The sequence below is a fragment of the Myotis yumanensis genome, unplaced genomic scaffold (assembly GCF_028538775.1).
Source record: "Myotis yumanensis isolate MYYU_CA2020_CCGP unplaced genomic scaffold, mMyoYum1.0.hap1 SCAF_8, whole genome shotgun sequence".
Classification (NCBI taxonomy): Eukaryota; Metazoa; Chordata; class Mammalia; order Chiroptera; family Vespertilionidae; genus Myotis; species Myotis yumanensis.
In genome coordinates, this window is record NW_027223759.1 from 19,778,473 (window position 1) to 19,792,295 (window position 13,823).

Sequence of the window (13,823 nt, forward strand, 5' to 3'; positions counted from 1 at the left end):
AGAGAAGAGGGGAGATCATGGTGGTTCGTGGGCTGGATCAGCAGGGCCTGCACCGAGGGATGCAATGTGAGAAAAGCTGGAGATTCGGAGTCCTAAGACCTGCATTTGAGCCTTGCCTACTCCCCACCACTCCTCTGCCCTCCCATCCTCTCACCTCCTTTCCATCTGCTCACCATCCCATCTCCTTCCCGTGTCGGCTACTCCTCTCTACCCCTCTATCCCAGTCCACCCCTAAACCCCCTTCATTCCTTCCGAGCCCGGGCTTTTTAAATCTGTATGAGAATGGCCGTTAGCCATGGTAAGCACCTACTCCACAGGCTTGTAAAACTTCAAAGGGATGCTGTGAGTAAAATAACTTGAATAGAAGGTGCCCTATTATTGCCTCTGTAATAATCTAATTTTCTCTGTGCGAGGCACTGATCTAAATGCTTCATTCCTATCTCGTTTAATCTTAACAAGCCCCATGACGTGGAAACTGTTAATCCCCGTTTGCAGGCATGAACAATGTTGAAGTGATCCATTAGCCCAGGTCACCCAGCCCATAATCGGTAAAACTCGGGTTCGAACCCAGGTGGTCTGGTTTCAGAGCCCTGGAGAGTTTCTGTGTTGCTAGGAATCTTTGACCTTCAGTGTTTCAAATTAACAACAGATATTGAAATGAATTTTTAAGTCATTTCTTCAGTATCGGTAGAGTGGTAGTTGTCTGGAAGGGTCACTAGAGGGAGATGTGTTCCAGGGAGTGGCTCACTCTCCCAGAGGCAAGGCCCTGTCAGAGGCATCTGATACACTGACACACAAGATAGGAGTTTGAGCAGCTGATCCCTATACCCCCTCAATCTTCAGTTAAGACATGTTGACGAGCACATGTTCTTCAGATCCTTCTTTAACCTGCTCATTTCATGTTCAGTTTTAATAATTTTTCTCTAAGATATGTTGCTCCGAACTGCTCACAGTTTGTCAAATGTGGTCTGATCAGTACAAAGCACAGGTGAAACTCAAAGAATGTTAACTATGAAAAGACCTTAGGTCTCATTTAGTCCAATGCTGCTTTCTGCCTCCATGAATTAATAGTGAGTTTAAGTGGGAATGGTGAAGTTAAGTGGGAGTCCTTGGGAATCCAAGAACTCAGAGCTAATCTATATATTTAAAAGACTAATATGCTAAGTGTCCGACGTCAGGGCAATGACATCACGTAGCAACGCCCGGCTTCCTCTCAGCGACCAGTCTCGTAGTTTCTTCAGCCCAGGAAGACGACTTGCTTTATAGCTAGGTGCAAACATTCCACACTGTAACCAAATGTCTATGAAGCGTTTTCCTGTGCCTCATCTCATTTGATCCTCACAGAAGTCCTGGAGTAGGTAGATAGGAGACTCAGTGGAATTCTATTTTCATTAGCCGGAAAATGGAGATTTAGAAAGCTTAGAAACTTGACTCAACTGAAAAGATGTAAGAAATTGTGGACCTTGAAAATGACTTCAGGTTCATTCACTGCACAGAATATAGTCAAACACTGCTGCAGTTAAATATTTCACTCTTTGTTGTCCCTGTGTAATCTGCTTCCTGTTGATATTTACTGCTGGGTTGTTGACAATTACCTGAAAGAGAAGTCGGGGTGCTTCACTGGGCTGGAAAAAGTTTAGCTAAATCAGAAAGCAGGTCTCATTAAGCAAATTTATTCTCTATATATAAAAGGCTAAGTTGACTCACGCATGCGCAATACATATAAAGCTCTCAATGGCGCCAATCACAGTGTTTCGATCTGTTATTGTGGATTGTGAATTTGGTTGACACTTCTATTATAGAGAAAGGGCGAATAGTGATATTAAAATATTCTAATTTCCTTTCAATGTGCATGAATTTGTGCACCGGGCCACTAGTTGATAATAAAGATGGAGACTGGATCTCAGGTCTCCAGATTGCTAATCCAGTCTTTTTTTCACCATAAGCCCTTTCTTTTCTTTACTTGGATTCAATAAGCCATTGACACAATCTAAAATATTTTGGAGGATGAAATTAGGGGGATGTAGTGCTATAGCCATGTCCTACTAGTAACTCATTTTATAATCCACTCTGAAATTATTAGTTGCTATTTGTTCAGGTCTTCAACTCATTCAGTTAAATTTTGGATGCCAAATATTGATTTTATGTGTATCCCTCTTAGTTTATGTTTTTCCTATTTTCTTCGTCCCCTACATACATGATTGCTATCTAATGACTAGATGTCTTTATGTGGTTCCCTCTATCTGTAACTCCCTTGTTTACATGACTGACTCCTACTCATTCTTTAAGACTCACCCAAGTTTCATATCCAGGCAGCTTTTTCGGCCTCTTTATCCCTCCTGTATCTCCTCCCTTGTGTGTACTTTAGTGCCCACTGCATATCTCTGTCATGGAACATTGTACTGGTATTGTTTGTTTATATGTCTTTGTCGGCTACTAGAATAAACCAATGCAAAGTGTTGTGATCATTTTTGCATATATAAATTGTAGTAGTCACCTATTGCCACAAAATGCATTATGAAAAACTATGCCCTAAATCAGTGGTTTACAACAAAAGCTTGTGGGTCTGCAGATCAACTGCAGTTTTCTGATATATTTGGGGCTCAGCTGGTCTGGACTTAGCTCTAGCTTGCAGGTTGTTTGCAAATCTGCTTCCCCTCGGTGTATTCTTGGGCTCAGGCTAAAGGAGCAGCACCTGCCTGGAGCATACGCCTGCCTGACAGATACTTTCTAGCTTTTAGAAAATATTACGACTATTTAAACTTTCTCTATAGTAAAATTTATGTCTTACGTCTATTCTCTAAGTAGAACACTTCCTCTCCCTTCGTCATGCATCCCCTGGAAATCAGTACAGGTTATTTGGGTGAAATAAACAAAGGACATATCTCTTTTTTATTGGCTATTATTAACATTTTTCAAACATTCTTTGGGACCTTGTTTCCAGGCAGCTGTTGTGCTGTGTATGGATGTGGGCTTTGCCATGAGTAACTCCTTTCCTGGTGAAGAATCTCCATTCGAACTGGCAAAGAAGGTGATGACCATGTTTGTGCAGCGACAGGTAAGAGTCAGATTGGCCTTGAACTTACAACTCATCTTCTAGCTGTTTATTGCCTCCACTTTAGTAATGCAAGATCCCAGCCTGTTTACAGTGTCCAGCCTCAGTGTTTTCTGGAATCCGAGGAGTTTTCTTACATATACTCCCATGCAAGTTCAACTATCATTAGAGCCTGTTAGTTTTTCCTTCTCTTATTTTTGGTCCCTCCACTGAATATTACAGTTTTTACCAGACACAAGAGGCAATGTCGAGTCATGTTTAAAAGTACAGTCTCTAGAGCCAGATGGCCTAGGTTTGAATCCTTGCTCTAACATGTCATTTACTAATCTTGTGATCTTGAACAAGGCCTTCAACTACTTTGTGCCTATTCCAGTTACCTTTTGCTGGTAACATGCTATCTCTATTTTAAACAGGCCTCAAGAGAGTCCCATGGAACCATGAAAGATGATTTTTTAAAAGATATTATATCATTTAAGCATGTCCCACTGGTGTGCTGGACATGTTTGAACCCCAGCAGCTGGGACCTTTTCTCCATGTACAAGTAGGGATTATAACGAGTTGTGAAGAGACTGGGGAATTTAACAGACCAAACAAAAATGAAGAATGCCAGAATTTCATTTTTTCCCCATGCAGCTTTCTCCCAGTTGATATAAAAGGCTTAATCATAGATGGGAACAAGACTGCCTATTGTGTCAGATACCGTTTTTGTTTTGTTTTGTTTGATTATGAAATGTTTCATAAAAGAGGCAGATGCAGAGAATAATATAATGGGAACATATTTTCCCATTGTCTAGCAATATACAACCCTAAAGTTTTGCCATGTTTCTTTTTCTTTTTTTCTTAAAAAATAAAATATTACAGATAAATGGGAAGCCCCTTGTGTATCCCTTTCCAATCCTCTTCTTTCCTCTCCCCCCCCCCCTCTTTTTCTCAGAATTTGTATGGTTATTACTGTGCTTATTTTATACTTTTGCACATAAATGTATTCATAAATAATACTTAGTGTTGTGTGCAGTTCTCAAAACTATGTGATGTTATTATATGGTGCATGTAATTTTGCAGCTTATTTTTTTTATTGACCTTACGTTTTTGAGATTTATTCCTGTTGATAAACATTGCACAAATTTTTTGGTAATATTTCATTGTATAAATATTCTGCAATGTTTTTTTGCCTCCTTCTGTTGAAGGATGGTTCGCTTGTTTCCAGTGTTGCCCTGTTTGTTATAAACAGTGCTGAAGTGAATTTTCTTGCCCGTTGTGTCCTTGTGTACATGCTTAAGAATTTCTCTATGGTATATACACCTGTAAGTGAAATTCCTGGGCTATAGGATGAACCATCAAACATTTTTTATTAAATCTCTGGAAAATTTAAAACTTGAATAGTTATTCCAGAAAGACAGACTAAATCTTTTCAAATTATCCATAATTAGTTTTCATTCAGAATTAGAGTTTGATTTTGCTAGAATTCTTCAAGAGCAGTTACTATCCTATTTCCCCACCCTAAATTGTGCTGAAATGAAGGGTGGTACCTATATAGTTCATGAAAAAGTCTGCTTAGAACCTAGGAAATTGTCTTTATCCCATGGGCCATCCAGCCCAATGTACTGTTGTTGACAGTGGTCCCAGGAACCTGCCATAGGGAAGTATGGTAGTCTCTCTCCCTGAAGGATAGGTATCTAGGTGATACTATATGGCTTCCAGGTGATGCTGTATAGTTTTCAACCTTCTAACATTCTTCTCTAGGTGTTTGCTGAGAGCAAAGATGAAATTGCATTAGTCCTTTTTGGTACAGATGGCACCGAGAATGCCCTTGCTTGTGAAGATCAGTATCAGAACATCACAGTGCACAGACACCTGATGCTACCAGATTTTGACTTGCTGGAGGACATTGAAAGCAAAATCCAACCAGGTTCTCAACAAGCTGACTGTATCCTTTTTCAGCCAAAGAAGACTTAAATTTTTTAATCTGTGGAGTCATAATTTAGTTTGGTGAGGTTCTCTGAGTCCCAGCTCTGACTATAATGACATTTTTGGCTCTGAGGACATGGAGGTGATGTGTGTTAGGATTTAATGGGAAATTAATCGGATTGGGTTGGGTGCCTGGATTCCAGGTCCTCCAGAATAGAATCTTGCTCCTTCTTTGCACTAGTGATATTGAGAGGGTGGGAGGTATAGGAAGGGGAAGATACGAAGGGTATATGTGTGTATCAACAATGTACAGAGGGTTTGATAGTGGTGATGGTCAGAAATGTTTGGACATAGAGAAGGTATTTCTAGAAGAGAAGTTAGCGTTCTCCATGCTTTCTTGGATGGAGGATATTTCTGTGCCAAAAATCGGACCGATAGCCAAATTGTGAGACTTTTATAGGTGCCCTAATTTAAAGGGGTTACTCTTATTTTTCTGACAGTACTGCCTTCCTGATCACTAGGAGGTGCTGCTCTGCTGGGAGTAACTTACAAATGCTACATTATGGCTCACTTAATTTTTAAGAATGGACTGTTAATCATAAAAATTGGGTTCTAGTCACTGTAAAATGGCATCATAATTTTTGGTTAAATGAGTGAAATATGTTAGATTACCTTTTGGATTATTTTATTTCTCATGGTTATATGTTTCAAGATGTATAGTATGATACATAGCAAATGCGAGTATATTAGTGAAATAAACTTTAGAAGAAGGGTCATTAGGCAAGTACTTTTAAATCATCACACAGTCAAACCAGTGTCTACAGTTTCCAACACTATGGACTTTATTGGAAAAAAAGTTGCATGTTCTTGGAATAAAGGGACTGTTTGGTCAGATCTCTTCCCTTAACTAGCTGAGTCCTGGATGCACTCATTGTGTGCATGGATGTGATTCAACAAGAAACAGTGTAAGTGTCTCAACTGGAGCGAGTTGGAAATGAGCCTTTCTACAAAAATTGTATGGCTTGATATATTCAGTGCACTATGTGGTTCATTGTTAATCAAACGGCATGTTTGTGTGGCTAAGGAAACATTTGATAGAATTCAGTGGTTGAGTTCAAACTCTCATAAAAGTTTAAAAGGAGGAAGGAATATATTGGGAGGGAATTTCTCTGGGAGGAATAAAAGTTTGGCTTATTACAGGTTCCTTCCTATTTGACTTAGCTAATTACCTGGAATTTTTTAAAAATACTAAGTAGTGTGGTCCATATGTTATTGAAATTAGATGCATAGTAACTGGCCAATTTTCTAATTCATTATTTTTTAATTACTGTGCTTTTAAACTATGTGTCTTTGAATACACATACAAACACATCCCTTGACTTTTAGGAATAACGATTTGCATAAAAATCTCAGGCCTAAATTTGTATTATAATTTCTCAATCTTTATACATTCTTTGCAAAATCTTGCCATAGCCCTGTGAGAGGAGTCAGACCAAGGTGTTTGGCAACTGAACCCTTACAAGGCTGACGTTGTAGTACACTGGGAGTGCTCACTACTTACCTTCTGCCTATCTGAGGCTGGAAGGGGATGCTTTTTAATCACAATGACCACATCTTTACCTGAAGATAGAGTTATGAAATGAGGGACATAATTCCAAAATACTATGTTGTTAAAAGTATGAGTTATAACTAGGTGACTAGATGTTTGGTAGAAACTTAACTGAGTATCAGCAATATGTGGACTTCTAGAAGGAAGGTAATTACATTTGTTACCTGTACCTAGATTCATTCCTTAGCCTCTTTCTGCTTAGTAAACAAGTGAAGTGCATTTGAATCTGTAGGAACTAATTCAGGAGGAGGATTTCTTAATGTGATAACTCTCTCTTGTAGAGGAAAGAAGTTTGAGAAGAGGCATATTGAAGTGTTCACTGACCTCAGCAGCCCATTCAGCAAAGATCAGCTGGATACTATAATTCATAACTTGAAGAAATCCAATATCTCCCTGCAATTCTTGTAAGACAGTAAGAATAATGCTTGTAAACAAACCCTGTGCTCTCACATGTAATGAGTGGGTCTCATTATAGAGCACTTGCTTCCCAGGAGTCTTTGCTCTGCTCTGAGTTGGGATCTGTCAAATGATTGACCTCAGCAAATATTCACTGATTACTTTCCATGTTCCAGGAACTCTTCTGAGTTTTGGTGATAAAGGGATGAAAGTCTCAGTGAAACAGGAATTTAGCTTAATAGCAGATTGTTCACTATTCTTAGACTCAAAGAATTGATGAATTAAAGGAAAAATTTTGAGCATATTCAGTTCATCTCTTGCCTACTTAGAGGATTTGACCCAAACAATGAATGACCAGATTGATGGAGTTCTTTCTTAAACAGCTCAAGAGAACTGTTCCTTACAGTAGATATTTTGGGGGTAGAGAGAAATGTCAACTTGAGAATCATTTTAAACATATATAATGCTTACTTTTAACTGTTTTCAGATCTAAAGGATACACACATGTATATAAAAATAATTTGCTTATGTGTATTTAGAGATGAGGTATATGAATAGAGAGGGGAAACGTATTTCACAGTTTGTTGGGGAGAGAGTCCCTCCCCAAAAACTTGAATTTCCCCTCCAGGCATTTCCATTCGTTATCTTCTATGAAAGTTCTTTGACTGCACTAATCCTTCCTGCTGTGTCTGTAGCCTATTTTTTCTTGTCCTATTTTTGGTGAAAGCAGAGTGATATTACAGGATGTTGAATTATTAGGCTTCTGGGGACTGAGAGCTATACTAAGAAGTCTCCAGCTCAGAGTGGTAAGCCTTTGGCTTTAAAATGCCTGCCATGGGGAATTAAGCACCTCCTTGCATGTGTGTACCTCTTAGAACTGCTGAGGGGCATCTCCTTTCTGTAGAAAAGTAGTTCAGAACAACCCATCATACTGAAACTTGTTAAAACGATACCTCACAGAAATTAAGTGTTTTTAAAGTGACACTTCTCTTATTGAATTGAGATTTTTTCCCAGCACTTCAAAAGCCCAGCTTGGCTTCTGTTCCCTGTTCATAATCTCAGGATGCCTTTACATGGCTGAAGTATACTACACTTGTATTTATTTTTCTTTTTATTGAATTTATTGGGGTAACACTCGTTAAGAAAATTATACAGCTTTCAGGTACACAATTCCAAACACATCACCTGTACACTGTATTGTGCATTCACCACCCCACGTCAAGTCTCCTTCCATCACCATTTATTCCCCCTATACCCTCCTTCACCTCCCCCTACTCTCCCTCTCCCCAGCAATCACATTTGTTTCCATGAGTTTTCTCTCTCTTTTTTAAAAAAATATATCTTTATTGATTTCAGAGAGGAAAGGAGAGGGAGAGATAGGAACATCAGTGATGAGAGAGAATCATTGATTGGCTGCCTCCTGTAGTCCCTCCCACTGGGGATCGAACCCACAACCCTGGCATGTGCCTTGACCAGGAATCGGACCATGACCTTGTGGTTCATAGGTTGACACTCAACCACTGAGCCATGCTAGCGGGGCTCTTTTTTTTTCTCTTTCCTTTTTTGCTCAATCCCTCCACCCCCAACCCAATCTCTCAGTACCCTCCCCTGACAGCTATCATCCTGCCTTCTCTGTCTATGAGTCTGTCATCTGTCTTTATTTTGCTTGTTAGTTCATTTTGTTCATCAGATTCCACATATGAATGAAATCATATGGTACTTGTCTTTCTCTGACTTATTTTGTATGAGCAATACCGTAAATCATGCTGAAGAGGGAAACAATCAGCCTTTTCCTTCTTGCTCACTGTTTGACCAGTTGTATTTGTGTGTGTGTGTGTGTGTGTATGTGTGTGTGTGTGTGTGTGTATGTGTATGTGATGGTAGTTTCTTCCTGTGCTAAAAACCTCCAGCATATGAAGTAAAATTTTGCTTTTATTGTTTTGTGTATCCTGTGTATATTTGGTTATTCTAGATGGACTGAAAAAATACAGGCAGGACAAAGAAGCATTGTGTTCTGAGCAGGACTGTTCCTTGGACCTGGTTTTTAGGTTCTTCTAACTACTGAGAAAGTTTATTTCTGGTTTAATGCAGGGTAGAAAGAACTGTTATAACTCTTTTTCCTGGGTAGCTTCCTGACCCTTCATTTTCCTATCATTCTTCCCTTTTTCCTGGTTGATGTTATGGAAACAGCAATAGCCTGATGCAAACCCTGTGTCCCACACTCTGCTCCCTGGGAGCTCTTTATCTGATAGGTAATACAGTATATGCAGATATGTCATGATATTATACATAGAAAAATTAAAACAGGAAGCCCTGTTTTAATTATAGCAAATAAAATGATAGAGGTCTGATATCTAGATCTGGTCCTGAGGCAACCAGATTATATATATACTAGAGGCCCGTTGCATGAAGAGATTCATGCAATAGGCCTTCCTTCCCCTGGCTGCCGGCACCAGTTTTCCACCGGCACTGGTTTTCCTCCAGCACTGGGGACCCAGGCCTTTGGTTCGGCTGCAGTGGAGAAGCCAAGCCTCTTCAGTCTTCACTCTTCACTCTTCACTCCAGCCGGAGCCTTCAGTCTTCCCTCTGTGCCTGTGTATGCAAATTAACCGCCATCTTTGTTGGGTTAATTTGCATAGTCACTCTGGCTGGTGGGTGTAGTGGAGTGACACAAATTTACATGTTTCTCTTTTATTAGTGTAGATATTTTAAATGTGAGTATATATATATATATATATATATATATATATATATATATATTTAATTTGAGCGAGAGCAACAATCAGTTGCTTTTTGGTACTGGAGTTGAGTAATGTGAGCTTGAGTGGTCCAGGGGCAATGTGGACAATGCTTATCTGAGAGAGTGAAGCCAGCATAAAAGCAAATGAAAACTCAGTATGGAGATAGAGAGAAGGTCAGATAACCGGCATGGTGTTTGAGACTAATCATCCTAGGGCCACCTGCAACCCTGCCTTTTCAATTATTTGGTCATTTAAGCCAATAAATTTCTTGTTTTTACCAAATCAAAGAGGCTTTGGCTACTTAAAACTGATAGAGCCCCAGCCGGGTAGTTTAGTTGGTTAGAGCATTGTCCTGATGTGCCAAGGTGGCAGGTTTGATCCAAGGTCAGGGCACTTACAAGAATCACCAATGAATGCATAAATAAGTGGAACAACAAATAGATGCTTCTCTCTCTCCCTCCCTTTCTCTCTCTCTCTCTCTCTCTCTCAAATCAATAAATTAAAAAACCCTCATAGAATATTGGATAAGAGATAAGATGACAGATGAGAAATTTAAAGCTTGGAGAGGTTGACATACCCATTTTCTCATAGCTAGTGAGACAGAACCAGGACTGGGATCCAGTTCATTGCCTGGCTTCAGAGCCTATGTTCTTAACTAATGCTGATCTTTTCCTGATAGTTTGCCTTTCCCAATTGGCAAGGAAGATGGAGCTGGGGACAGAGGTGATGACAACTTGCCCTTGGACAACCATGGGCCCTCCTTTCCTTTAAAAGGAATTACTGAGCAACAAAAAGAAGGTATTCGGATGGTGAAAAGGGTGATGATGTCTTTAGAAGGTGAAGATGGGCTGGATGAAATTTATTCTTTCAGGTGAGATGTGAAAACCTTCATTACAATTTTCAATTGTACTATGTAAATTTCTCGTTTGATCATAGGGCTTCCTAATATTTTCCTTTTTCTGGTCCACTCTTGAATAAGCAGTTCTTCTTTAATAAATATTCTGATTTCATTAAAGAAATAGTATACCAGTCCCTAATCTTTTTTTTCAACCTCTGGATAATGTCACATAATTCTCTTTACCTCATTCTCGATGTATTTTTCGTCTGTACCAAGGGAATCAATCATAGTCTAGAGACCACTGGTGGTCCATGAGGTCTGAAAGGTTGGCGACTGCTGTTCTAGACTGTATGCTTTGAATGTGTTTGGTCATTAACTCCTTTGTTCCTTATTTTAGTGAATACCACAAATTCCAGCTATCACCTGTCATCTTCTCTGTTGTTTGGGGGCCAGATAAAAGTAGAATTGATCTGGATTTATGTTCACATGAAGTAGCACTTTACATTGTGTTTGCTCCCCCTCAAGTTCTCCCCTCTCTCCCCAGTAAGAAACCTAGAGTTTTCTATCTGCTTTGCCTTAAAACTAAAATATGGACTTCGAAGTTCCTTTATCCCCTGGAGAGTCTTTATTTAACTCTCTCCATTCTGTACAGATACACGTGCCTTTTGTTTGGAAGAATTGGAATTAAATAAGAATTGTAGAGTTGTGAGCAGTGATGTTATAGGATGGTGCCCACTCCATGAAACCCTAGATAGGAGTTCTTATCCTCAGGTCTGTGGTTTTCAGGGAGTTTGGTGGACCCTTTCTATTGTGTGAAAACGTATATATGAATGTGCTTTTATCATAGCCTCAAAATGTCTTTGGCCCTAAAAAAAAATGTTAAGAACAACTAGCTGAGTTGAAAAAAAAAGATTGAATAGAGCAGCGGTTCTCAATCTGTGGGTCGCCAACCTGTGGGTCGCGACCCCTTTGGGGGTTGAGTGACCCTTTCACAGGGGTTGCCTAAGACCATCGGAAAACACATATGTAATTACATATTGTTTTTGTAATTAATCACTATGCTTTAATTATGTTCAATTTGTAACAATGGAGATACATCCTGCATATCAGATATTTACAGTACATTTCATAACAGTAGCAAAATTACAGTTATGAAGTAGCAATGAAAATAATTTTATGATTGGGGGGTCACTACAACATGAGGAACTGTATTAAAGGGTCGCAGCATTAGGAAGGTTGAGAACCACTGGAATAGAGGAAGATAGAGATGTTTGTTTTTACCTGTCAATAAGCCAATTCAATTGTACCTGGCTCTCTCCCAACTTGTGATTGCTACATTCCTGCCATCCCCAGCTGTTCCTCCTCTCTTTATGATCGACAACAGTTCACTTCTCCTTCTAGAAAACTAAGCGCATCATTTCAACACAATTAACATTTTTAAATTGTTGCTTTCATTGTATATATATTTATTTTTAACTTACCTTTATTGTTAAAAGTATTACAGTACTATGCCTTTTTTTTTTTTCATTAAGTGAGAGTCTGAGACAACTGTGTGTCTTTAAGAAAACTGAGAGGTCTTCCATGGCCTGGCCCTGTCAACTGACCATTGGCTCCAATTTGTCAATAAAGATTTTGGCTTATAAATCAGTAAGTAGTTGGTACACATATTTTTACAGAAATGTTACCTGGCAGACAAATATGCTTACCTAAGGAACTGACAATTCATGACTGGGTTACTCAGTACTGTAGTTACTACTTCTCTAACTGCTCTCCCTATTTGTATCATCTCTATCTTTTAGGAAAAGGCATGCTAGAAAAGGAAGCTTTATGAATTATCGCTGATGGAGATTGATTCCCTCCTTTTTCTTTCTCTCCATAATATTTAATCATGAGTTCCAGGCCTTTCTTTCTCTGGAATGCATAAAGTTTTGTCATTATAGTATCTAGCTTTTGTTTTCTTTCAAGTTTTCTTAGTGATTTCTGACTACTGATAGACGTCTCCCCTTTTTTTATGAAAACTGTGGTAACAAGATGTATGGTCCTCTTTTATTTTTTCAGTCTGAGGGTTTAATATAGAAAGTGTTTGAATATATACTAATATTAATGTTTATCTGTGGTTTACCCTGAGGGAAAGATGAAATGTAGAAAGAATTATGAAGTAAACTAAAGTTTCCATAGTAGGAAACCCTAGGTAAGAGCAAACAAAGCAGTTCAGCTAGATTAATTGTTCTGGATGATTTTCTGTAAGTAGAGAGTATATCAGAGTATGTCCATTGGAATCCTAGCTTTCTCTGCATTTATTTAATTATGTACTTATTTGTTTTTCTGTTTGAAATAAGATTCTACAGGAGAAAGTTAAAAAGTCTTGGATAGTTGTGGATGCAAGAACCCTAAAAAAGGAAGATGTAAAAAAAGAAACTGTTTATTGCTTGAATGACGATGATGAAACTGAAGTTCCAAAAGAAGATACTATTCAAGGTATTACAGTAAGAGAATCCACTTTTGCTTAAAAGAGCTGTTCTTCAAGGTGATAGGAGGCAGGCTGGGATTTGTATTGTTGTTGTTTAGAGATATTTCTCTGTATTCTGGAGACACAGCTCTTTGAGGGGATCATGAGACGTAGATCCTTTAGCTCATCTGTTGGGTGTGAGGCAGGATGGTTCCTAGGAATGCACTTGGGTATTCCATCTCTCTGAGCTTTAAATGTCTCATGTGACAGAACTTAATACTTGGCTTTGTTTTAAAGTTTGAAATTTAACTGGTTATATCAATGTGACCAAAGGAAGTTTTTTTATTTACTCTATTTCATTTCTTACTTCCATGATGATTATTTTTTTGAGTGCCAATTTAAGATTATTTTTAAGTGCTAGATATGCTCCTTGAAGTAATTTAGGGCATAAGAAAAATTATTTGTGTTTATTGGGTTGCTTTATGTTCGCTAGGATCTTTGAAGTTGTCCTTTTTATATTATACCCATTTGATCTGTATAGTGTATCTAGATGGCATCTCTATGCAGGGGGCTTAAAAACTATCTAAGAGTGTCTGAATGTTCAGGAGTTAAGATTAGAAGATGCCAAATGATGTTTTAAGTTAGAAACCAGGGTTTATATAGATTTCTTGCCATACTGTGTGCTGCACAGCATAGGTTTAGTTGGCAAACCTTGAAAAAAAATACCTTTCATCTGTGGTGCTGTGTTGCAGTGTTTGTGGATATTTGTATGTGTTGTAAGGGCAATAGGGGAAATTGGTTAAAGGTGGTGGTGGTGGTTATGGTTT

At 38.7% G+C, this 13,823-nt stretch overlaps 1 protein-coding gene across 1 annotated transcript in view; it reads left to right on the plus strand.

Moving 5' to 3' along the window:
• XRCC5 (X-ray repair cross complementing 5) overlaps positions 1-13,823 on the plus strand; it is a 79,271-nt gene that overhangs the window by 174 nt on the left and 65,274 nt on the right. The window contains exons 2-8 of the mRNA XM_070422086.1: positions 2,945-3,058; positions 4,799-4,982; positions 5,880-5,928; positions 6,854-6,976; positions 10,389-10,580; positions 12,080-12,194; positions 12,887-13,025. Coding sequence (XP_070278187.1) covers positions 2,945-3,058; positions 4,799-4,982; positions 5,880-5,928; positions 6,854-6,976; positions 10,389-10,580; positions 12,080-12,194; positions 12,887-13,025 — 916 coding nt within the window. The remainder of the gene's footprint in view (positions 1-2,944; positions 3,059-4,798; positions 4,983-5,879; positions 5,929-6,853; positions 6,977-10,388; positions 10,581-12,079; positions 12,195-12,886; positions 13,026-13,823) is intronic.